The 23952-nt window shown below is 40.7% G+C and overlaps 7 protein-coding genes and 2 long non-coding RNA genes across 11 annotated transcripts; 5 read left to right on the top strand and 4 right to left on the bottom strand.

Annotated features, from left to right (window-relative positions):
- Positions 1–47: 47 nt before the first annotated feature.
- LOC130698060 (brachyurin-like) lies at positions 48–1589 on the bottom strand. Its single transcript, XM_057520856.2, has 6 exons — positions 1448–1589; positions 1014–1370; positions 858–953; positions 624–784; positions 206–544; positions 48–138 (listed from the first exon to the last, which is right to left on the bottom strand). Exons 1-6 carry the CDS (start codon positions 1506–1508, stop codon positions 55–57), a joined length of 1098 nt encoding a protein of 365 aa, XP_057376839.1. The 5' UTR covers positions 1509–1589; the 3' UTR covers positions 48–54.
- Positions 1590–2150: 561 nt separating this feature from the next.
- Positions 2151–3661, top strand: LOC130698075 (protein SGT1 homolog). The gene is made up of 5 exons (XM_057520874.2): positions 2151–2303; positions 2380–2428; positions 2495–2726; positions 2784–2962; positions 3023–3661. Exons 1-5 carry the CDS (start codon positions 2269–2271, stop codon positions 3524–3526), a joined length of 999 nt encoding a protein of 332 aa, XP_057376857.1. The 5' UTR covers positions 2151–2268; the 3' UTR covers positions 3527–3661.
- On the top strand, positions 3616–7202 carry LOC130698035 (dynein axonemal heavy chain 10-like). Its single transcript, XM_057520813.2, has 9 exons — positions 3616–3796; positions 3856–3935; positions 3996–4086; positions 4146–4325; positions 4382–4741; positions 4801–5033; positions 5094–5412; positions 5469–6158; positions 6219–7202. Exons 1-9 carry the CDS (start codon positions 3746–3748, stop codon positions 7158–7160), a joined length of 2946 nt encoding a protein of 981 aa, XP_057376796.1. The 5' UTR covers positions 3616–3745; the 3' UTR covers positions 7161–7202.
- Positions 7143–8378, bottom strand: LOC130698093 (TIP41-like protein). The gene is made up of 4 exons (XM_057520899.2): positions 7903–8378; positions 7603–7825; positions 7383–7541; positions 7143–7321 (listed from the first exon to the last, which is right to left on the bottom strand). Exons 1-4 carry the CDS (start codon positions 8217–8219, stop codon positions 7235–7237), a joined length of 786 nt encoding a protein of 261 aa, XP_057376882.1. The 5' UTR covers positions 8220–8378; the 3' UTR covers positions 7143–7234.
- Positions 8379–8580: 202 nt separating this feature from the next.
- LOC130698079 (ataxin-3-like) lies at positions 8581–9933 on the top strand. The gene is made up of 4 exons (XM_057520880.2): positions 8581–8737; positions 8841–9005; positions 9066–9202; positions 9266–9933. Exons 1-4 carry the CDS (start codon positions 8714–8716, stop codon positions 9879–9881), a joined length of 942 nt encoding a protein of 313 aa, XP_057376863.1. The 5' UTR covers positions 8581–8713; the 3' UTR covers positions 9882–9933.
- A 118-nt stretch (positions 9934–10051) lies between these two features.
- On the bottom strand, positions 10052–12448 carry LOC130698047 (beta-1,3-galactosyltransferase 2-like). Its single transcript, XM_057520835.2, has 6 exons — positions 12330–12448; positions 11977–12231; positions 11007–11913; positions 10728–10941; positions 10435–10661; positions 10052–10372 (listed from the first exon to the last, which is right to left on the bottom strand). Exons 2-5 carry the CDS (start codon positions 12124–12126, stop codon positions 10445–10447), a joined length of 1488 nt encoding a protein of 495 aa, XP_057376818.1. The 5' UTR covers positions 12127–12231; positions 12330–12448; the 3' UTR covers positions 10052–10372; positions 10435–10444.
- A 123-nt stretch (positions 12449–12571) lies between these two features.
- On the bottom strand, positions 12572–22792 carry LOC130698045 (lactosylceramide 1,3-N-acetyl-beta-D-glucosaminyltransferase A-like). 2 transcript variants are annotated; one of them, XM_059496882.1, is made up of 4 exons: positions 22444–22792; positions 21453–22374; positions 21168–21381; positions 12572–12925 (listed from the first exon to the last, which is right to left on the bottom strand). In XM_059496882.1, the coding sequence occupies exons 1-4, from the start codon at positions 22558–22560 to the stop codon at positions 12694–12696; spliced, it is 1485 nt and encodes a 494-aa protein (XP_059352865.1). In that variant the 5' UTR covers positions 22561–22792; the 3' UTR covers positions 12572–12693. The 2 variants fall into 2 exon arrangements, with proteins under 2 accessions (XP_059352865.1, XP_059352866.1); XM_059496883.1 differs by lacking the exon at positions 12572–12925 and adding an exon at positions 20729–21092.
- LOC130698192 (uncharacterized) lies at positions 16135–17700 on the top strand. Its single transcript, XR_009421755.1, has 7 exons — positions 16135–16285; positions 16344–16491; positions 16561–16749; positions 16815–16984; positions 17054–17219; positions 17292–17460; positions 17526–17700. It is a non-coding gene; the product is annotated as an uncharacterized LOC130698192 (long non-coding RNA).
- LOC132087726 (uncharacterized) lies at positions 18014–19345 on the top strand. Of its 2 annotated transcripts, XR_009421759.1 has the most exons (4): positions 18014–18173; positions 18248–18421; positions 18493–18670; positions 19135–19345. It is a non-coding gene; the product is annotated as an uncharacterized LOC132087726 (long non-coding RNA). The 2 variants fall into 2 exon arrangements; XR_009421758.1 differs by having other exon boundaries at positions 18493–19345.
- Positions 22793–23952: the final 1160 nt, after the last annotated feature.

Raw genomic sequence — 23952 nt, 5'->3', positions numbered from 1 at the left:
AGTGCAGTGAAATAAAATCAATCATGTTTAACAGTAATTTAATTCGCTTTAAAATCACACTTGGCACGCTGGCAAATCGCCATGGAAAACGCAAACCAAAAGTTGTGGGTCGAAAACCGTCCCGTTGTCAGGACAATCCTGTAAATCAATTAAAAAGAAAACATGTTTAATCTTGATTTCATAACCTCAAAGGAGGAATACTTACGTAAAGATAGGCGTAGCCGTTGGAACATTTATAGAAAGTGGTACAGCAAGTACACGCTGGATTCGGATACAATCCACTAGGTTTTCCTTCACAGGTGAAGTAGGCTGTCGTCGGTGCTGGCGTTGTCGTTGTTGTAGTAGTAGTTGTTGTTGGTTTAGGGAGACGTGGTATACCGGTCGTATCATGGATCCAGTCGACGTAATAGCTAACCCGTGCACAAATGTTGGGTTTGGTCGAAACGGAGCATTCAACGCTCGGATCTCCAATCCATGCCACACCAACGACAGTAAAAGTATTCCAGTAAGCATTGTGATAATTCATTGGACCGCCATCATCTCCCTTTGTCACAAGCAATTAATTGTTATTTTATTTTGAGTAAAGGTGGAAAAAACTATTCGAGCAAAATCGAAGAAATCACGTGACAAAAATGGCGGTTGTAACTCGAGTCGCTGCAAATGATTTTATCGCCATGGAAAGGGCCAACATCAGCTGCCTTTTGCTGGCATAAACCAGTTGTTCCGGATGAATCGATGACGGATGATCGTACACTCCGCAATACTGGACTAGAGCCACTATTCACTACGGCCGGAACAGCGAGGAAAGACATACTTTAAAGTAAGAATAAATTTACTAGTAAGAAAAGGAAGTATACCGTCACTGGAGTAGTTTCCCCAACCTGTAATGGTCACAGTCCAGCCATCTAGACTGGGATCGTCAGGGTAGGGTAAACAAGCCGGTCTAACGTAATCTAAACCAATTAAAGTTTACAAATTTAATTTTTCAAAGCATCAACGAGAATGTGTTTTACCTGTCATGGTGGCGGCTACTGGCAGTTCTATAACCGCGATATCATTTTCCACGTCACCGTAACGCCAAAGTGGATGACTGATCCATTTTTTCGTAGAAAATTCTTGCCTTCCCAGACTGCTTGGGTTGTTGATATCGTGAGCACCCAGAACGACAGTAACGTTGACGACGCCATAGAGGCAATGGGCAGCTGTTAGGATCCAACGTTCATGGATAAGTGTACCTCCGCACTGTGCAGAAGTTCCACTCCAGAAGAAGAGTCGCAAGTAAGCCACCCATGGGAATTCATTGCGTAGTGTTTCGATGCCTCCTGTTATTCTGGCGGGCCGATTTGCAATGCCGCATTCTGTAGCATCATCTAGTTTCAAGGAGAACAAAAATAACATTTTACATCCTATCAATTAAAACTTGTTAAGTAAAACAAACAGCATTTACTTCCGACAACGACCAGAGCCAAAATGGCCAATAAAAAAGCAAAGTGAAATTGCTTTTTCATTTATGTCTTCTCCTGTACAATTTTTTTTAGAAAAATGGTTGCTGGTTGTTCAACTAGACGCCAAAATTAGAGTGAATTGGAACATGTTTGCAGCGTAAGACTTAAATAGTTTTTGATTTCTGCGTAGCTCCGTAGTCTTGCGTACAGTTGGATTAACAGAAGTTGTATATCAAAATTTGTTAATCTTTTCATTAATATTTTTCTGCAGGCTGCAGTGATACTTTGTAAGTGGACGTTGGACCTGTTGAAATTAGAGAGACAGGGGGAAAAAAATTACCTTTTGTTTGCTCATAAGGAATGGCAAACAAGTAAATACTGGGTTTTCTTTTAAAGTAGGCAGTAGTGAACTAGATAACAACATAATGTCACGGTGTAAAGATCGGTCGACGGGAGATCATAATCTTTAAGACATTGTGACACATAGGCTAAGACTAGGAGATTAGGTGCAAAATTGTGAAGAATTCGATACGCCATTTTAAAAATGTCATAATAGGCTACTGCGTATCCGGTCAAATGTTCAAACCTTTTGTTTGCAGGACATTTCTAAAGTAACAGCTTTTAAGTAGACTTTGAAAATTCAGACATGAACGATCCTGAAACTGTTGTTTAGCAGCTTTTTACTTGCAGACGACGCCATGACAGCGACGAATAAATATTCTTGAAATTCTAGAAGTTTTCCTACGTGTTTTCGTTTTTGGTCTAAGTCATTATTTGCTATCTTGTTAAGGTGTCAAGCTCTTTTATAAGGCAAACAATCCAAATGGAAACTGCGGAATCCCCGTCGGAATTAATTCGGTAATAGGAAAATTATTAGAAAATTAATCTATTTAAAATACTACTGATTGATAATTCTCTCCAATTCCCTCTTTAGTCAGGCTAATTCAGCTTTTGTTTCGGAAGATTACGCCGAAGCAGCCGAGGTAATTTCTATAGTATTTCAACACCATCCTGCAAATATATAATCTTACATTTTATTCAAATTGTAGCTGTATACCAAAGCCATCCAAATTGATGACAGCAAACCAGAGTACTACGTAAACCGTGCCCACGCTCTTCAGAAACTTGAACGTCACACAGAATCCAAATCTGATGCTCAGAAGGCCATTGATCTTAACCCCGCAGACCCCAAAGCTTACCTTAGAAAGGGAATAGCTTGTTTCCATCTGCAACAGTACGAAGAAGCATATGAAGCCTTCCTAGCAAGCTCAACTCATGGGGGTAAAAACTTTTACACACCTTTCTTTGACATGTTATAAAAAAAAAAACCTACCATAGGTAATGATGCTGGTATTCGGCAATGGTTAACTTGGGCAGAAGAAAAGCTTCTTAAAAGTAAAAAAACTCCAGTTGCTGTCAAACATGATTGGTATCAGACAGAAAGCCACGTCTGTGTTACAGTTCTTGCAAAAAATCTCAGCCCAGATTCTGTCAGTATAGAATTTGCTCCATCAACAGTAAGTTTTTCTTTCAATGATGTCATAAGTCCTCTTGATTGTGATGTTTTCCTTTGCCAGATGATGATGAAAGCCAAACTACCAGATGGAACGGATTACGAGCTCAATTTGAACCTATCTTTCCCAATCGTGCCCGATCAAAGCTCATATACGGTGATGAAAACTAAAGTCGAAATCAAAATGAAGAAATGCGACGGTATTCGATGGAGCTCGCTCGAAGGTCAAGCACCAGCTAATGTAAAGCAGATTCCTGTAGCAATCCCTGAATCATCTACACAGCCACCTGTTTACCCTTCATCATCTGCTAAAAAGAAGGATTGGGACAAGATCGAGTCTGAGATCAAGAAAGAAGAAGCCGAAGAGAAACCGGAAGGAGAAGCGGCCCTGAATCAGCTGTTTCAAAAGATTTACTGCGACGGATCGGACGAAATTCGTCGGGCTATGAACAAATCATTTCAAGAGTCTGGCGGAACTGTACTCAGCACAAATTGGAATGAGGTGGCCAAAGAAAAGGTCTCAGTCAAACCGCCTGACGGTGTCGAATTCAAAAAATGGGATGAGTAAACTCTGGCTCTACAATCGTGTTTTAAACAGAAATGCCACGCTTAAATATTTTGCCTGGTGAATTTTGTATCTGCGTCTGTTTCAACCATCACAAAGTCCCCCACATTCTTTCAAAATAAATCGTTTTGCATCATACCGTTGTTTTGGAACTTAATCGATTACAGGGTTGCTATGGTGATATAATAATTCAAACGAATTATCACAAGAACATTGTTCACCATGGAACTATCGAAGCTTGATATTAATGGACTAGCTCTATTATCGCAAAAGGTATAAAAGTGTACCTATCATGCTAGTTTCTTAGTACACTTTCTAATTTGTTCTGCTAGGTTTATCTTCCGATGATGGAACATTTAGCCCGTAGTGAAAACAACCAGGAATGGCTCGACACTTTGGCCGACTTTGAACAGTATTAGAATAAAAAATTATAGCATTCTTTGTAATTAGCAAAATATTACTTACATTGCAGATTGTTGGTTCACTTTCTGATGTTGGTGGGTGATCAAGATCTTACCAAACTTGAGAATCCGGTAACCCATAAAACCAACAAAGCCTTCCCGGTATTATCATCATTATCGTTGGCCGTAGTAGTTACTTATTCAATTATAATTAATGACAGACCAGTTTCCCTTCATTGAGGGATGAGTACGTTTTTTGGCAAAAACAAATGATGGAGTTAAGTCATCAGCAACAATGGATGGTGCAGAATTGGGGAGAAACGACTATAGAGACAGACTCGACCCTACGCCAAGTTCACTACACTTTGAAACTCTTCCGGCTAGTCAGAGATCCTATCCAGGTGTCGTTCTATTTGCTTTGAAAATTTCATTCATTAACTAAACGGAATTCAAAAAGGTATTTACCGAGAAGAACACGATGAAAGGAATTGATTTTTACGTCAAATCGCTGGCCAGTTCTTTGAAGGCCGTGATACTGCAGCCCAGTTCAAAGTCTGGAATACATTCGAAATTCGTGGAACTGGTTGCCAGCAACACTCAAGTATTAGCACGATGGATGTTGCGCATCTTACAGCCAACAAATCTATTGAAACCGGAAGCGGATCTCGTTGTCAACGCCCTCAAAGTCTGGGAAACGCAATGGGCTGAATCCAAACTAGAAGTTGTGGGTAAATTAACCGGCCCAGAGTTTTCCGCCATGTTTTTGGCTACTCGAACAGTTCTGGAGAGCATCCAAACAGTACAATCTCTCATCAAGGTTTGCTTTAATAAATAAGAAAATGTTAGAATTAAAATTAAATTACCGTTTTTGACTAGGAGACAAAGGCTCTGCGAGAAATGACGGAACAGATTGACGATTACTTTGCCCGTCAACGGCTAGCGGCCCTTATCCAAGACGATTTGGAACAGAGAATCGTCAATCTTGATATCAAACTATTCTTGGTTGATAATCAAGAAGAATTTCAGAAATTTGTGCACAGTCATCACGATGCTCAGAAACGTACAGAAGCTGAAATTAAAGCCACCATAAAGCACGTCCTCGATGCTCAGTAAAACGATTTCAATTCGTTAATTACGAAGGCCATTGAAAACATATTTGAACTTTTCAGCACTTCGTTCGAGGGCCTGAAATTATTAAAGAAAATCATCGACAGATCGCAATTGCTAACTGGAACACATTCGGGTGGATTAGATGAATTTCTAGAACAAAACCAACGAGAACAACTCAATCGATTGTCGACGGAGCTTCGTCTTATCCGAAGAGGATTCGACATGACGGACTATTTGAACGAGAAGGAAGTCGGCGAGAATGTGGACATGGCTCATCGACTGTTTGAACGTCGGTTACTCTATCATCGAGTCAAACTCTCTTTGCTCACAATTTTCCCTGATCCAAGTGACTGGGATAAAACAGCAGCCTCAACTAAAGTATATTCCTACCTGCATTTTCATTAAATATAAATTTTAAACGATTTAACCAACAGATCAAAGAGCAATACGTTGAACTGGCCAAATACCTGAAATCGACGGAAGATAAACTTCACAACAAGTGGTTCACTACTGTGCAGAAACGGGCCAACAAGGCAATGACATGTCCCATCTTGAAAAAGACGGCCAAAGGATATGTGACGACACTCCAAGACACTCTGATGACTATCTGGGACGAAACTCGATTATTCCTGCAGACGCGGTTTCAGGTGCCTCACGTGTGCCACATTTTATTGATGCAGAAACCTGATTTGATCCATCACAATCGAGCTATTGTTGCCATTCTGGAACGTTTGGCCTCGGTTGTTGAAAAACTAACCCCGTTCGAGTTTGTTGTTCTCAACAGCTGCTATTCATCGGTGGAAGATGGACTGAATCTAGGCACGAATCACGTCACTTGGCCATCTCTTTGTCTGGCAAGTTACATTCAAGAATTGATGGAGAGTGTCGAGAGGTTTCAAGGCATGGCAGAAGACGTGGCTCTCATTTCCACCTTGCTGGACAGACGAATTGCTCAGCTTAACGATTTCCGATTGCTCGTCGACACTCAAAATGATCTCAGTCCAATCATTTGCACTGGTCCACCGTCAGCTTCCCAATTCTTCAAAAAACTAAGTCAATCAGGCGATGAATTCTTCCAAAACGTACGTCGAGTCGTCTCAGACTTGCCACCTATTCTTCTCCAGGTATATAAAAACTTTATAAGAACTGCAACACAAAAAAATGTAAATAATTAAATATTTCAGGTGGAAAGTATTGTGTGCAATTCACAAACGGGATCAGCTCCGGAATTGCAGAATTATTACGACTATTGGCGAGAAAAGATTTACGCGGCTATTTTGAAAGCCGTTCAAACCCAACTGTTTGACGCTATGTCCAACTTATTGGAGAACGGGCCAGCTCAATTTATTGTTCAACTGTCTCTTCGGGATAGTAAAGTGACAGTCGAGCCGGACTTGGAGTCTATCGAGCGGGACATATCTAGTATTTCCCATCACTGGATCGAATGCAGCGCCATCGTACCCGACTGGCAGGAAGGATCTTGCATCGCATTACCCGTGGATGAACGTTCTCTTCATGATCGACTCAGTCGCGAACCTCTGCTTAAAATCACCGTCCAACGCGATCAGGAGCATTGCAAACATCTCGTAGGTAAACTACGGGACATCATCGACCGATGGAAGGATTGTTCGGAACTGTGGAGCGTTAATAAGATGGCCGCATGCGAGAAATTAAGACGTACTTCGCCCACGTTATCGCAATACGACGAACAGATGCAGTATTATCGCAACTACTGGAGTGATCGCGTTGGCGCCATGGAAGCTCAAGTTGTCGCTTCCTGTATCACGTTGCAGATGAAACAGTTGAAAATGTCGGCACTGGAACACATCAGAGAGTGGATTCGGCAACTGGGGGCTACCTGGATGGCTGGCACGAAAGATAAACTGGAAAAAATTGATGAACTCGTTAAGATTAGACACTTACAGACGGATGGTAGTACTGATATCGATATTGAAATTCTAATGACCCAAGTGCAGGAGAGTTGGCACCGACTGGGTCATTACAATATCATTGCGTCAGACGAGGCCAGTGCAAAATTAAAGACCGTGCAACTACGTCGAGTTCAGACTAAATTGAAGGCAGTTCAATTTAATGCGAAAAATGCAAAAGAAACAGATGCAATGTAATGAGAACGAATATACGATGGAACGTGTGTGGCGCAAAGCAAACGAGTTAACTCGTGATTTTTTTAAGCTTTCTTCTAAAATTCCAGTTTTTCATTGATTGAACGGACAAGGGACAGATGTTGAGATATTTCATTCGGGTCACCCCAGAAGACTCGAGGGACCTGTAGGTGATTTCATGTGATTATTAAATTTTTTAAAAGAGTTATATCTATCACTTCCAACCTTGAGGTCCTTTGTCTTGCTCTCTTTGGAAGTGTATTCCCGTAACATATACTGGTTGTCTTTTTCGTAGTAGAGTCGGGTATCGTTGATGCGGATCAACACGTCATCGACGCGCAGATAGAAACGCAATAAAACAAAAAAACCACTTGGCATAACTCTCTGCATGAAAATAGTAAAAAGTTTGGTTCAAGGGTAAAATAAATGTTGATAAATTCCATACCACTTTGATGGAAAAGGAAGCGCAACCGTGATCGGCCAACTCGTCCTCGTACAAATGAATCTCGTCGAAAAAGAGAATCTTTTCCTTTTGTTTCAGTTTATCCATATCAATATTCAAATCCGTTGCAGTCACCACCATATTGCCAAGCACAGTTCCTCGATAATCTGTGGTGAATGTCCAATCGAATGGGTGGCTGACTTTATGGGAAATGTTCATGTCTGCCCTGAAGAAAGTTGAAAAATCAATGAGACAATAGGCAAATTACAAATAAAACAAGTTGATTTTAAAGGCGACCATTACCTGGATTCATTCCAAGCTTCTGCAATAGCTACCTTAACTGAATCTTCTTTATCGTTTACAAGCTTCAATGCATCCAATGCATTGAATTCGATCCCGGCACCACTAGACAGTTGGATTCGTAAAATGTTATCAGGAAACACCATGTCAGGCAGGTGAGGGATAGAAAGTTGATGAAAGGCTTCGTGGTGAAGGCTGCATGGTGTGCTGCTAGGTGATTTGGAAGGTAGAATGTGGTTTTTAACTGTTTTTAAAATCCATGGCGGATAATCAAAGCTTTCTTCCGTCGCAACAGGAGTGGAAACGACGTTCCTGCTCATGCCTACGATTACCAAGTTTAAGGTCTACAATACCGAAAACAATGAGTCTTGGTTTCCTTGATCAACACGGAAAACAGATCTTTTAAATATTAGTGAATACTATTTTTTATTTTTGTTGCTTAATCTGAATCCAACAAAAACTCTCGTTTTGGAGGGAACAATGTGCGGTGGAGAATAAAATAGCAGACGACGATATCGGTGGTGATCAAAAATTCGAAATATTTAATTCAAACTTAAGTTAAAACACAAAAAATTACAGTAATTTCCTTAATTAGTCGGTAGTAATTTTCGTGGGAGGTTCATAAATCTTACAACACAACAAACAATAAATATAAATAAAATTTTGGCAACCGCCTTCCGAATACTGGATTAAAATTCAGAAAGGCAACGCTTTGTTGTGAAATCCTAACATTCTAAAGAACTGAATTGCTGTAAAGATAAAAAACTTGACAGCCGGAACCAACATATTTATATTGGTTATTTCATTTTTTGTAATGGATATAATATTCCACGAAAAGGTATTGTCTTGTCGATTGTTCCTGAAAATATGGCTCGTAATACTGCATCAGTTTTTAAGAAAAATTAACTGTGATATTTTGTTTTGTCAATGTGAAACTACAGCAACAAGGATCGTTGTGCGCTCAACATTGCCTAAATGCGCTTTTACAGGGGCCTTACTTCACAGCTGTGGATCTTGCAACTATAGGACACCGTTTTGATGAGGAGGAAAGGGCTCGAATGGCTGAAGCTGGAGTTTCCAGTGACGAGTACAATCGGTTTCTCCAAGTAGATTATACTTATTTAATTGATGGCTTTTTAAGTTAATTGTCTTTTTGTTGTTGCCAGGAACCATCATCAAATGTGGATGATAGTGGCTACTTTTCTGTTCAAGTTATCTCAGAGGCTTTATCAGTTTGGGGGCTGGAACTAATCCCCTATAATTCTTCTGATCCCCGTGCAGCTTTGGCTAGACAGTGTCCCATGTAAGCATCAAGCTGTATGTTATAAAACAGATTGCTTATTTGTAGTAATATGCTTTGTTTCAGGAATGAAAATGCCTTCATATGTCACTATAGAGACCATTGGTTCTCAATTCGTAAACTGGGCAGACAATGGTTCAATCTGAATTCCATCCTCTCAGGCCCTGAGCTCCTGTCAGACACATACCTGTCTCTCTTCTTAGCCCAGCTGCAGACCGACAAGTACTCCATCTTCATAGTTGTGGGAGATCTGCCTAGTTGTGAGGCTGACAAAGTTCTCGCTTTGGCGCCTCTCTCTCCCCGCCATTTTCGGAAAGCTCCAACCAAGAAGCAAGAGCCAGAAGAGGATGACGAACAATTAAAAGCTGCACTGGCCATGAGCTGGAAAGAAATGGAAGAAGGAGACGATCAAGAAGCCCTAAACAAAGCCATACTTCAGAGTTTGCAAAGCAGCCAACCAATCGCCGAGCCGGAAGTAAAGGCACCACAAGTAAATTTCAACGCTGATGACGATCTAAGACGCGCCATAAGTTTAAGTTTGAGAGGTGATCAAGAAGAGTCTTGTTCATCGACAGCTGCAGAAGCCTCTACATCGTCAGCCATTACAGACTCGATTGAGTTTATTCGACAAAGACGGCTGCTCCGATTGGACCAATCAACGGCATCACCAAATAACCCTTGATTTCACAATCTCTTATTTGTCATGTAATTATTTTTTCGCTGTTATAATATTCCCCCGAAAAAGGACTAAATTCCTTCGTATGAAACGGAATAACGTGTTGTCGATACAACCTGTGTTATAACTGCTTCGATCTTATTCATGAAGTCATAAGCTAATAATCTTACTAATAACAATTTGGTTATGAATACAAGTCGCAATAGCGACTAAACGAAATAATTTGCATGGTATTTATGACGCATTTGTTTCACAGGGGTTTTCTCCGTTGCCCAAATGCTAGAGAAACGTCCGATTTTAAATTAAAACATGCTTAGTTTCAACATGCCATTTCATCTAACTACTGACGCAAGAAGTTGTTGTTTCATTAACCAAATTTCCAAGCAGAATGCACCGAGGTTTGAACTGTGCCCATACCACTAAACAATACATTGTCTGCTGATAACCATCTCCTGTTCACAAATAATGAAAACAGACAGCTGTTTCTTTTACTGATCCTAGATTAAGATTAAACGGAGGATTAATAGAGGTGTAGAGATTCTGCTACAAAGATGCTTACTTTGTATTCTTCACTGAAGGAAATAAAACTGAACGGGTTCAGTATAATCGATTGTTGCAATGGTTTCATTATTGTCCCCAATAACGATGCATTGCGTCCTGTTGCTGTAGAAATTTTCCGTGACGGAGTGTGAGTTGTTCATGTGGTTGCTGGAAACGGTCAGCCACGAAATGAATCGTCGCAGATCGCACGCAGCCGGAAATGCAGGTTGTCCCATTTTGTGGACGCTGCGTCATTTCAGTGAAATCCAGTAGCCATTTCATCAATTCAAAGGATTGAAAATAATAAATTACCTGGTTGAATTGGTAGAGTAGCGAATTCGGATGCCGGCCCTTTCGACGCAGATGCCACTGTAGTAGAGATCGTCGATGTGCAGCATGGGCGTCGTTTGGAACGACGCCAACATCGGGACGATCGTATTGCCAGGGAACAACACGCCCGGTCCAAAGAAATAACGCGGATAATCTCCCCACGGCCATTCCTCGTACGTCAGACCCCATTTACCACCTGATTTTGTGGACGAAATGCGAAGGGGATGATAAGAAAATACCTTTGCATTTTTCCTAAATTACCTCGTGCTGGCCAAAGATTTCCAGCTGAATTTCCAAAAATGGTTAGATTGGCGTCGTGACGGGGCTGAGATTGGACGAATTGAACAAGATTGCGAACGTTGACGTAGACATCGTCATCCACTTTGAAGAGGAAATCCACTTTGGAACAATTCCGGGTGTGCAGCCAATTGAAAAGTCCAGCCACTTTCAGCGACAAATTCCTGTACGTATCGACCATTTCGATTTGAATAATATCGCCGTACTTTTGACTCTCTTCTTCGATCCGATTTTGAGTCTCTACTTTATCCGGTTTGCCCACAACGAAGGCGATTCCAACGACGCCCATCAGGCCTTTGTCTTGTTCGGCTTTCAAATGTTTTGGCCACAGGTGTCTCGATGTGTTTCGCCTCTCGAAATTGCCTGCACCCGAAATGATGGCTAAAAACACAGTGCGATTGACACCGGTGACATCTTGGCAAGGAGGGACGGTGAGTGGATATTGGAAGGACAGCACGTCGTTGATGACTGGACCGAATTCCGGTTTGAGCGGTTCGATTCCGTCTAATGGCAACATGCCTAATCGAGCCACATTGTACCGCGTGTAGAATTCCACTCCGGGATAGGCCATCTGACGTGAAACGTTTGAAAAGTAATTGAAGAATTCTTGGTGGACAGTTTCGTTCGCTTGGAGCATTTGAATTTCTTTTTCAAGACGTCGGATTAATTGTTCTTCTCCGTTTTCTATGACTTTCTCAAGCCATTTGATTTTCTCGCCTAAAGTAACACTTAATTGCCGTTCATTTTCAATCAGCTTAGCCATGTTTTTCATTTCTTCCTCGTGAGCTTGCATTTTGACTTCTAAAATCTGTTTTTCTTCTGATAAAATGTTGATTCTCTCATCTAAATTTGGGGCCGATCGTAACTCTACCTGAAATTGAAGGTCCATTATTCTACCCGTGAAAAATCAGTTCAAATTTAGTACTGGATATACCTGCTGTTGATTGTGGAATTCGTCGGATGGTTGTATGTAGTAGATGAAATAAATAAAACTGACAATGACCAATAACATCAAAATCCAAAAAACAATTGGAAATCGAGTTCTTAAGTTGACGACAGTGCTGGGCGTGCAATTTCCTTTCATTTCCGGTCACTTTAAACTTCACCAATCCCGGTCTATTGTTTCAAATGGTGCCGGCCAATTGTTAAAATCACGCGGGGATACACAGTCGCATCATTTTGAGCTGACCTAGTAGTTTGAAAAGTGAGGACGGCACTGGAGTAGGTTTTCTTGCCAAATAAAACGAAAATGCTTTTCAAGTTATCTCCGCTTTTATACGTAAATACCTGTTTTCTATCCTCTTGATAACAAGGTAATATAACAAGGTATTTAGAGGCGTATGTCACCATCGTTGCTAGAAACATAAGCAACATTATCCATGCACTCATTTGTTAACATGAACATTTAAATTTAAATATAGATGAATGTTAACGACCCGAGGGGACATTACGATCTGCAGTCGTATGCTCTACCACTGAGCTATACCCCCTCTTTTGCACGAATAGAGTGATTCAAGAAATCACCGTAAACGTACAAGCCAAGATCAACTATTAGACCTTCGCATTATTGATTTGTTGCTTTTATCTGGCTTCACAACCACACGTTTTAATCATCGCAATTCCTGCTTTTTTAATTAAAATTCAATATTTTTTAGGTGCTTAATATTTTAGGCTCTGTAAAATAAAACTGTGAGGGCTGGGTGTGATCGATTGTTATGTTGATTCCATTGGATCCACCAACAATGCACTGGGTCCTGTTGTTGTAAAAATCGTCGGTTGCATTATGCCAGAGTTTCCATTGATTCTCGTAGGGGATCAAAAACGAAATGTGTCGCCGCAGGTAGCACGGAGTGGGAGAATGTGGCAGACCCATCACAAAGACGCTAATTTTTGAACGTGAGTGCAAAACAAATGAACGTTACATAGCTCTAGCTATTGAAGGAAGGACTATAAATGACCTGGTTGCATTGATGGAGTAGCGGATGCTGACGCCGGCCTTTTCTCTGCACATGCCGGTGTAGTAAAGGTCGTCGAAAGGGCTCATGGGCGTCACCTGGAAGGCGGCCAATAGTGGAAGGATCGTGTGAGCTGGAAGTAAAACAGCTGGTCCCAAGAAATAATCGGGATATTGACTCCACGGCCATTCTTCGTACGTTAAAGCCCATTTTCCAGCTGTTTTTTTTTTTCAAAAGATATTCATTTCAATAGGGTTAAATTAAATTATTAATTTCACGCACCTCGTTGGGGATAAAAGATTCCGGGCGAGATTCCGAACATCGTGTAGTTGGATTGATGTTGAAACTGCGCCACGAAATGGGCCACGTTGCGCACGTTGACGTAGACATCGTCATCTACTTTTAACAGGAAATCCATTTCACGACAGTTTCTGTACAGCCAATTGAATAAACCAGCCACTTTGAAGGATAAATTCCGGTAGAAATCAGATATATCTATTTGTATCATGTCACCAAAAGTTTCGCTTTCTTTTTCGATTTTGATTTGCGTTTCGTTTTTATCCGTTCGACCGACAACGAAAGCGAAGCCAGCCAGATTTAGCAATCCTTGTTCACAATCGGCTTTCAAACGAGTCATCCATGTTTGGCGGATGACTTCCCGCTTGTGGAAATTATCCGGCGCTGAATTGACGGCTATAAATACTAAAGGTCCAGTGTCATTCATTCCGACGTCGCGACAAGATGGGACAGTGATGGGATACTGGAACGAAAGTACATCGTTGATCACTGTACCAAATTCCGGTTTAAGTGGTTCGATTGCGTCTAATGGTAGCATTCCACGCAGTGCCACTATGTAACGCGTGTAATTCTCCACTCCAGGATATGAAGTGTTGTATAAAATGCGAGATGCGTCATAGAAAAAGTCTTGATGAAGCTTCGCATTGGCTTCCAGCACTTCTTTTTGTTTTTGCAATTGTTGAATCAGTCGGTTTGTTGGAATCTGTCCTGACAGCTTTGCTGTTACTTGGCCCAGTAATTCAATTTTGTCTATTAAGGCAGCATTCAAATGTTGTGTAACTTTGAGTAAGGTAGTCATGATTTTTTTCTCTTCTTCCCATAATTTTAACTTTAACTCCAAGATCTGCTTTTCGTTTATCAACACATTGATGGTTTCTTGTCTTCTTCGCATGCTCAAATCTGATTCCTGTAAAATTGAAACGAAATAATATGACATAAGATCTTTTGTAGAAAATGCTTATAGCATGTCTGTACCTGTTGATTGGTGTACAGTGTGGTTGGTTGAATGACATAGATGATGGAACAGCCAAATATCAACAACGAACCCAAAACTGCAAATGTGTTGAGGTTATTACCACACCCACAGTTCATTTTTTTTTTAAATTCTGACAACGTTATTTCATTTAGAATTCCATCCAAAACAGCCAAATGCCGTTTTTCTCGTCCAACGTGAGGCTGACAGTAAAATGTATCGTTTACTGAAACGCCCAACGCTACGCTGAACGCCCAACAATATTAAACAACTCCTATCTCTTTACGATAAGTTATGTACATGTTATCTCTGTTTTCATTTCAAGTAGAAGAAAAAGCTAGAACGCGTATGCGACAACGTGTCTGTGTGTCACATACACATACGTAGAAGCAAAAATAGAAATATCTATCGCCTATATATAATTAAGAAAATAGTAGACTAGAATATAGACGTATACAGCAACACCATGACAACAGCTCTAGTTTTGCCCGTTTAAACACTGCCATCCATCGACACATTTGTGTAAATGTTGATTCTTGCTGACGACCTGAAACGCACTGAATTAATTGTGTTTAACATTCTTTCCATGTGCGCAACATATGTGCAATGGAAAGTCTAGCATTCGCACATTGTAATACAGGAAAATAATTAACAATCGATACACTTTGCAACTATAAAAGATAACACAACTTTCGTAGGAAACGCACACGTTGGTGCAACATGGCAAAGAAAAGGTTACCATGCCTCAATTGATGAAAATTGAATTTCTTCTCCTCGTTTTCGGTTGGTGCATCTTAATTGCCAGTCTTGATGCTGTGGAGCCAAAGAACATGGAGCAAATCGCCAGCAGTGGCTACGTAAAAAACGTTTTGTCCCCTTGTTTTCTTTTACTGCATTCGCCATTTTGTTGCCCTGCCTCTACTTTTGAGGAATAGAAGAAGAAGGCATGGTAACATTTTTCAAACAAAAGTTTTCTTTGTTCTCAGAATTTGAGTGGGAATGACAGTGTTCCCAGCTCTATTGTCGGTGACACATCGACAAACGTGGTCGTCCAACAGCGAAGGCAACGCGGGTGCAAATATATCAATGTAAGTCAATAAATTAATTTTCGTGTAATGATAAGTAATCATTAATTAGTAAAACGTGTATTGTCCAGAATGTCGTGACGAAGAGACGAGAACAGAAAACGGGGCGATTATTCCCTATTCCTTTGCACGTGGTGAATGGAGATCGTGTGCTTTTAAAATAATCGCACCTAGTGATCAACGTATCCATTTGTCTTGCTCTGTTATCCAGCTCACCAACACCTTGTCTGTGCCATCAAGTTCGCTAAGAGTAAGTCTTGAATTATTACCTTGAGTGTGTAAGTTTGTAATTTAAGGTCGTATTTTTTCTTATGTTAGTTTAAAGGCGTGGCTGATGTCAACGTAAATCCTCCTTCTGTGAACAAAATCTATAGCTCAATTGGCATGGAAATTGTGTTGTTTTCTGAGCTACGTCATGGTGACTGGTTTGAGTGCAGTTGGGCCACATGTAGAGCTAAAACCGCTAGACAAGAATCTGTTGCTTTGTTTCAAAGTGAGTCTTGCCTTTCAAAATGTAGAATAGGTTTGCTTGACTAACCATTTCATTTTCATTGTTGGCATGTCGCGACAAGAACTCGACAGCAGCTAGTGGCATTATTCAACCTCTTATCAACTCTACTGACGAATGTGTTTTTCCCATCACTGCGCCGTCAGATCAACGCATAGAAATCTCCTGCTCCTTCGTCAATTTCACTTATTTTGACAGTTGGTTGAGGGTGAGTCATTTTTTTTGTGCGATTCCATTGCGTCGTTATACTTTGTCCTTTTTCACGCAGCTTTAAGGCATCGTCGATATTGGTGTGTCGATACCTGTCAAGAGAATTTACATCACCTAAAGCAATCAACTCAAGTTGCACGCACGACTGAGACAATCTGAATGGTTCGGTTGCAAATGGACCACTGTGTTCAGGCAAATTTCGAATGTTATTCAACGTAAAGCATATATTTCTTATCTTAAAGAATTTAATCCAATCAATACTTGATGTTGCAGTTTGTCGTGATGCAAGTTCAGCAGCCTCAAATGGAACCATTACTCCTTTTAGAGATATTGTCATTTTAGCATCAATGCACTGATCCGCTATCAAGTTAAAATATCTTGCACGGTACTCAACTTTAAAAGTGTTACGAGTTTCTTGAGGGTATCCATTTTATTTCTTTTTAAAGAAACACAGTAGATACTACAAACTAGTTTTTGTTGTTCAATTTAGCTCGAGTATATCGCAGAAGCGAACGTGAGTAAGCCCGAACGGAGCAAAATCTTCACTTCAATCGACCGAGGTTTGCGATTGGAATCTATTTTTGACAATTTCGATTGGTTCGAGTGCAATGGACCACAGCTCCCAAAAAGAGGACTCCATCCACAACGACGAGCTAACAGCACGTTCCCACTTATTACAGTATAAAATTTACTTCAAATTGTAGTTTACTTGACAGTGAATTTTTTCTCCTTAAAACGTCTCAGTGTCGTAAAATTATGCCGTAACAGCCAGTGGTATTATTCGACCGTTGGATAATTACACGGCACTTGTCGGAGATGGACGCTATTGCAATTTCAGGATTAGCGCGCCCGTCGACCAGTTTGTTCAAATATCCTGTTCTATTGTCTACACAAGCACCTCCCTGTCTTTGGAAGTAAGACGGTTATATTCTTTTAACTCGCCAATTAAATATAGACATAATCTTTCATTTGCATCGCATTAGATTCGTAATGTGCTCGACGTTGAAGCCAGTCCTCCAGTTTTGAACCGGGTCTACACTTCGAGAACGTATTACCTGGACGTGTACTCTCGCCTTCGCAAACCGGACTGGTTTTCTTGCAGGAGGACAATGATTCCAGCACCTCCATCGACCATGACGGATTAAAAATGTAGGTTATTTCTGAATACCTTAATTTAATAAGTGAACAATAGATGGCACTTCATTTGATTTCGGTTGAAAGTCTGTCAGCATGGAATGGTTTCGACGGCCAACGGGACTATCCGACTAATAGACTGCATAACTGCGGGAGAATGGAGATATTGCCTATTTTACATCGTGGCACCTGTTGATCATCAGATTTATTTTCTTGCTAGGCAGTCCAGTTAACTACCAATACGAGTACATTTACTGTAAGACAATTCTCAAATAGGTACTTGTAGTACAGGTATTCTAATGTCGACATTTAAAAAATTAGATGACTGGAGCAATTGAGGGTGAAGGGCTTTAACTGCTAAGCGATGGTTCTTATTTGAAGCCTGAATTAAACAAGATATATCTGTCAAAAACCAGGAATGTTTATCTTCAATCTCGATTCAACAGCACTGACCGCATTGTTGGACGTCAATAACAGCATTGCCAGTGTCAACGTCACCATTTAAATGTAATTATTTATTTGAACGTTTTTGGTCCCGGTTAATTGTAATTGTCATTTGTTTATTTCAGTGTGTCGCCATGGTGAGACGACGAGCTCGAGTGGAACAATTCAACCGTTGGGGAACATAAACAGTGCCGGGCAAACGATGGAATGTATGTTTAGCATTATTGCTCCCGTTGATCAGCGTGTTCAAATGGTTTGTTCTAATGTAACTCATGTCCTCCGAGTTGTTTGGGGGTAAGTATACATGTTTTTGTAATCTGAAATGAATTTGATTGAAATTCGGTTAAACGTTTTTACAGCTAAAGGAAACGATGGAAGTCAACGTGTACAAAGCTGTAGCCACTCGGGTTTACACGTCAGGTGCAAATATGTTGTACCTGTTTTCTCGAATTAGCAACTGTGATTGGTTCGATTGTAAATGGACGTTTATTGCGTCGCTTCCAGCGAATGCAACTGATTTCAAATGTGACTTTCGTTTTCCTTACGGTTAATTTGGCAGCTTGCTTTTTTTTTTACTAACTGAAAAGTCTGTTTTACAGTGTGTCGCGATAAAGAAACGAGAACGTACAGCAATGGGATCATTCAACCGTTTGATCATGTGTTAGATCAGCCGAGAGAGTGTTGGTTTAACATAATCGCACGTCTAAATCGCAAGGAAAATTCAAATATCGTATGAGTTTGTCAGCCTCAATTCAACTACAAGTTTCTTGAAAGTGAGGCATTCATCTAAATGAGTTTTTAAGATTAATATTAAATTCTTTGAATAATCGGTCTTGTTCATCAGATAAGTGGAATTAAGGAATACTTGGTGAGTCCACCTGTACTGGACAAAGTCTACATATCGTACATCAATAAACAAATCGGCGTGAGGGCTCGTCTCAACCACCGCGATTCGTTTGTGTGCAACTGGGCAACTGTGTGAAAACATTTGCAATGTTTCATTAGGTTTCCTCTCGAGTTAAGTATGTTTTATATCCTAACATTGCTGCAGATTTGTTACGTTAAATAACTTTAATTGAATAACAGGTGGCGGTTGGTTGAGGGAACATTTGTGTTATGCTAATTTATTTGAATAATAGGGTATCATCTAGACACGTAAATGCAACAGGGAACAAAAAGCGTATTGAAATCATAGAAGGGATGAAATTGTGTCGAAAGTGAATTCTGATGCATTAGCTGGTCTGTCAAAGATGCCGTTATTCGGTTCTTTACCGTCGATGCAGTGCACCGTTTTGGGGTTATGGTAGAAAGCTTGATTGACGAAATGGGATCCGTTCATTTGATCTGTCGATTTTGTTGTCCATATGACGGACTTGCGCACAAAGCATGGATCATTACATTTGCGTGGCATATCAATGAAGATGCTACATTTAATCCATGAAAGTGAACGTATTATTAACAACACTTGTGTTTGTTTTTTTTTTAGTGACAAAATTACGAATTAGAGGTGCGGAGACGTATTCCGGCTTTGACAGCACACAGGCCCACCAAGTACATATCATCCCAAATGAAATAAGGCGTGGTTTGTACGGCTGCCAGAAGTGAACGAATTGCACTGCCAGCAATCACGATTCCAGCTCCTTGAAAGTAGATTGGAAGCCTTTGCCAAGGCCAAATTTCGTCGTCCATTTATCTGCATATTGGTACATATTTGCAATATTAAACACCTCTAAATATTGATTAGAAAATTGATGATACATTCACTGCGCAAAGGGATGTTTCCGCCGCATTGGTGGCCGTAAATGCTTGGATCGGAAGGGTTCAGCGAGTGCAACACCGTGGCTAAATTGTGAACGTTGACATAGACATCGTCGTCTACCTTGAGAACGTAATCGACTTGCGCACAGAATAGGTGGAGTCAGTTCAAAAGACTGGCAACTTTAACAGACAAATCGACGTACTTGTCCTCAACGTTGATTTGCAAAATGTCGCCATACTTGTCACTTTCTTGCTCCATCTGTTGCTGAACTTGTTCGTCGCTGGTCAGTCCAATGACGAAGCCGAATCCAACAACGTCCAGTGGATAGTTGTCGTTGGTTTGATTCTTCAAATGATTTGGCCACGTTTGGCGAATTAGTGCACGTTTTTCCGCATGAGATGGAGCTGAAATGACCGCGATGAATAGGCTAGTCCCTTTGCCAGACTTTGGTCGACAAGGACCGATAGTCATGGGATACTGGAACGAGTGAATGTCGTTGACAACTTGCCCCATGTCGGGTACAAGTGGTTCGACTCCACTCAATGCTTTAAGGCCTAACGCAGCTGTCATAAAACGAGTGTAATTGTGAACGCCGTCGTACGGTCTGTCGCGTAGATGAGAAGCCAAGTAATTGAACAATTCTCTATCGATAGTGACGGTGTCACACGTTGACGTTGATTCTTTGTTGCTCTAAAACGAACCCATTTTTCTGGTCCAAAACAGTATAATCAATAATAGCACTGATCATTACCTATTGAAGAATCTTTGGTGAAAGAAAATTGAGCAACTGATGTTAAAGATCGCCATCAACAGCAATTTGAAAGTATAAGATGCAATCCATTGTCGGTACAATCTACGCAACATTCGACACGTAGAGTAGAATTCACTTTCGGCCATCTAACGACGTGAGTTGATACTGTCCCGTAGACATTTGAGTGCTTGATGGCCTTGTTAGAAAAATGTCCGTCACGTACATGCATGGCAGACTTTTTGGTATTTGACAGGGGTGCGGCTTTTATTCTACGCGTGCATCAGTTCACAGCTTGAAATGATATCAGCCCACTTTGTTTCGTCCCACTTTATTTCAGGTAATGTGGCTGGTTTTTTTAAATATCTTGTGCCGTTGATGAAAGTGGCCAAATGCATCGGATAGTTAATATGTATTAATTATTTAGTAGTCGATTATAGCTGTGTTTTATCAACCGTATGAAGTATTTTGATATTCTACGTTTTTAAGTAAGAGAAGAAAGTTAGAATGATTCGCAAATAGTAAGTTAGTATAAAGAATCCATTATTTTCGGTTCATATTTCATTCTGTGTATTCAGGTTTCGCAGTGGGCGGACAAATTCGTTAAGTGCATTTAAACTCTACGTCTTCCTACAATACGTGGTAATACCGTGATCTGTTTTATCGGAATTCCAGCTTAATATTCAGAATTAATGCAAATATTTTTTAGGTTCTTACTATTCTAGGCTCTGTAAAATAAAACTGTGAGGGTTGGATGTGACCAATTGTTATGTTAGTTCCGTTGGATCCACCAACAATGCAGTGGGTCCTGTTGTTGTAAAAATCGTCGGTCGCATTATGCCAGAGTTTCAGTTGGTTCTCGTTGGGGATTAAAAACGAAATGTGTCGACGCAGGTAGCAAGGAGTAGGAGGATGTGGCGGTCCCGTCGCAAAGACGCTAATTTTTGAACGTGAGTGCAAAACAAATGAACGTTAGATAGCTTTAGCTATTGAAGGAAGGCCTATATATGACCTGGTTGCATTGATGGAATAGCGGATGCTGATGCCGGCCTTTTCTCTGCACATGCCGGTGTAGTAGAGGTCGTCGAAAGGGCTCATGGGCGTCACCTGGAAGGCGGCCAATAGCGGAAGAATCGTGTGAGCTGGAAGTAAAACAGCTGGTCCCAAGAAATAATCGGGATATTGACTCCACGGCCATTCTTCGTACGTTAAAGCCCATTTTCCAGCTGTTTTTTTTTTTAAAGAGATTCATTTCATAAGGGATACGTGGATGAGTTAAATTATTGATTTGACGCACCTCGTTTGGGATAAAAGGTTCCGGGCGAGATTCCGAACATCGTGTAGTTGGATTGATTTTGAAACTGCGTCATGAAATGGGCCACGTTGCGCACGTTGACGTAGACATCGTCATCTACTTTTAACAGGAAATCCATTAGACGGCAGTTTCTGTACAACCAATTGAATAAACCAGCCATTTTGACGGATAAATTCCCGTAGAAATGGGACATGTCTATTTGTATCATGTCACCAAATGTCTCGTTTTCTTTTTCGATTTTGATTTGCGTTTCGTTGTTTTCCGTACGACCGACAATGAACGCGAAACCAGCCAAATTTATGAATCCTTGCTCACGATCGGCTTTCAAACGAGTTATCCATGTTTGGCGGACGACTTCCCGTCTGCGGAAATTATCCGGCGCTGAATTGATGGCTATAAACACTAAAGGTCCAGTGTCATTCATTCCGACGTCGCGACAAGATGGGACAGTGATGGGATACTGGAACGAAAGTACATCGTTGATCACTCTACCAAATTCCGGTTTAAGTGGTTCGATTGCGTCTAATGGTAGCATTCCACGCAGTGCCACTATGTAACGCGTGTAATTCTCCACTCCAGGATATGAAGTGTTGCACAAAAAACGAGATGCGTCATGGAAAAATTCTCGATTCAGCTTAGCATTGGCTTTGAGCATTTCTTTTTGTTTATGCAATTGTTGAATGAATTGTTTTGTCGGGATCTGTCCTAACCTCTTTGCTGTTAAGTGGCCCAGTAAGTCAATCTTGTCAATCAAAGCAGCATTCAAGTGTTGTGTAACTTCGACTAAGGTAGTCATGCTCTTCTTCTCTTCTTCCTGTAATTTTAACTTCAACTCCAACATCTGCTTTTCGTTTACCAAAATATTGATGGTTTCCTCTTTTCTACTCATGCTCAAATCTGATGCCTGTAGAATCGAAAGGAAATAATGTTGACATAAAATCTTGTGCGAAAAGTGATCAAGACATGTCTGTACCTGTTGGATGGTGAATAGTGTGGTTGGTTGAATGACATAGATGATGGAACAGCCAAATATCAACAACGAACCCAAAACTGCAAATGTGTTGAGGTTATTACCACATCGCCCGGTCATTTTTTTTTTATTTCGACAACGTTATTTCACTTACAATCCGAGCCAATCGGCCAAATGCCGGTTCTCTCGTCTAATGTGAGACTGGCAGTAAAATGTCTCGTTTACTGGGTGGGACTGAAACGCCCAACAATATCAAACAACTGCCATCTCTTTACGATAAGTTATATGAACAGTATGCTGCAGGTTTTTCGTTTTTTTTATTCTAGCCACTTGGCTGGCGATTAGATCTCTCGAGGTGGGGCGAATGAAACTGACCACCTGTCAGGAACATTAGCGACAACTCGTATCCGTTTGGAACACTAGTGTTTATTTTATTGAAATGCAAGTGTTTTTCGTACGCAGTATAGCAATATGTGTAAAGTGATTTGACTCGACATTGAATATGATTTTTGTTTTGCCAATGCGGTTGATTCTATTGATTTTGTGTTGGTCGATTTTATGTCAAGTCATCGAAGGGTTCTCGAAAGGAGAGCAGACGCGAGAGCTGAGAAACGATCAAGTAAGAATGGTGTACATTTCACCACGTTTTAGCCATACCACATTCTTGAAATTATGCATTTGAATGTGTTAATTGAATGTAGATGGGAGATTTAGTCATTTCGGGAGCGAAAATAGATCGAGTATACGAAGGAACCAAAGACCACGAACACGAAAAGATTTGGACTGTGGCACACGTGGACGATGAAAAGAGTTGCACCAACCTCCGCCAACGAGTAACAGTGCAACTGGTTGCTGAACCCTGTCCGGATTTCAATCAAAAGGCGATCGTGGCCAAATTTCTAAATATTATTATTAAATAATATGAATGAAATATTGCCGTTCTATGTCTCCTGTAGTGGTTGATAGAAAATGAACGGAAGTCTCTTATTCCCAAGATGTTGTAAATTGAAATCGCCTTGGCAACACTGTGGGATTTGCAATTAATCGATTATGGCCTTGGTCACATTGCGCGCACAAGTTTCTAGGCGTTTTTTTACGTCGGCCATTTTGAAATTTTCTATCTCAAACCATCCGCCCACCTCCTGTACAGCATTCGGTTCTTTTTCTTTTTAGTTTGCCCCCATTAGGATTTTCTTTGCGAAAATTAAAACAAATGCGGGGTTAGGGTAAGCAAGTGCGATAGAGGTCTGAGAAAAAAGTCCACTTAGTCCGACATTCCTGTTCTGGACGGATGTACTTAGTGCATGTCCTTTTTCGACCATGTTAGATGTGAAAATTCCATTTTAGTGTCATGCTCGCACACAATCGTGTGTGTGACACTTTCAAAGTTTATATTTTTCCATCAATATCAAAGTGTGCAATTCAATGTGCTTCATTTTTGGCATGTGCATCAGTGGCAACCTGTTGGAAAATCTGTTCATCGCCTTCAACAGGTAAGTCTGCCTCGTAAGA

This window comes from Daphnia carinata, chromosome 9 (assembly GCF_022539665.2).
Source record: "Daphnia carinata strain CSIRO-1 chromosome 9, CSIRO_AGI_Dcar_HiC_V3, whole genome shotgun sequence".
Classification (NCBI taxonomy): Eukaryota; Metazoa; Arthropoda; class Branchiopoda; order Diplostraca; family Daphniidae; genus Daphnia; species Daphnia carinata.
Note: the sequence above shows the minus strand (reverse complement) of the source record. Positions and strands in the feature narration are given on the sequence as shown.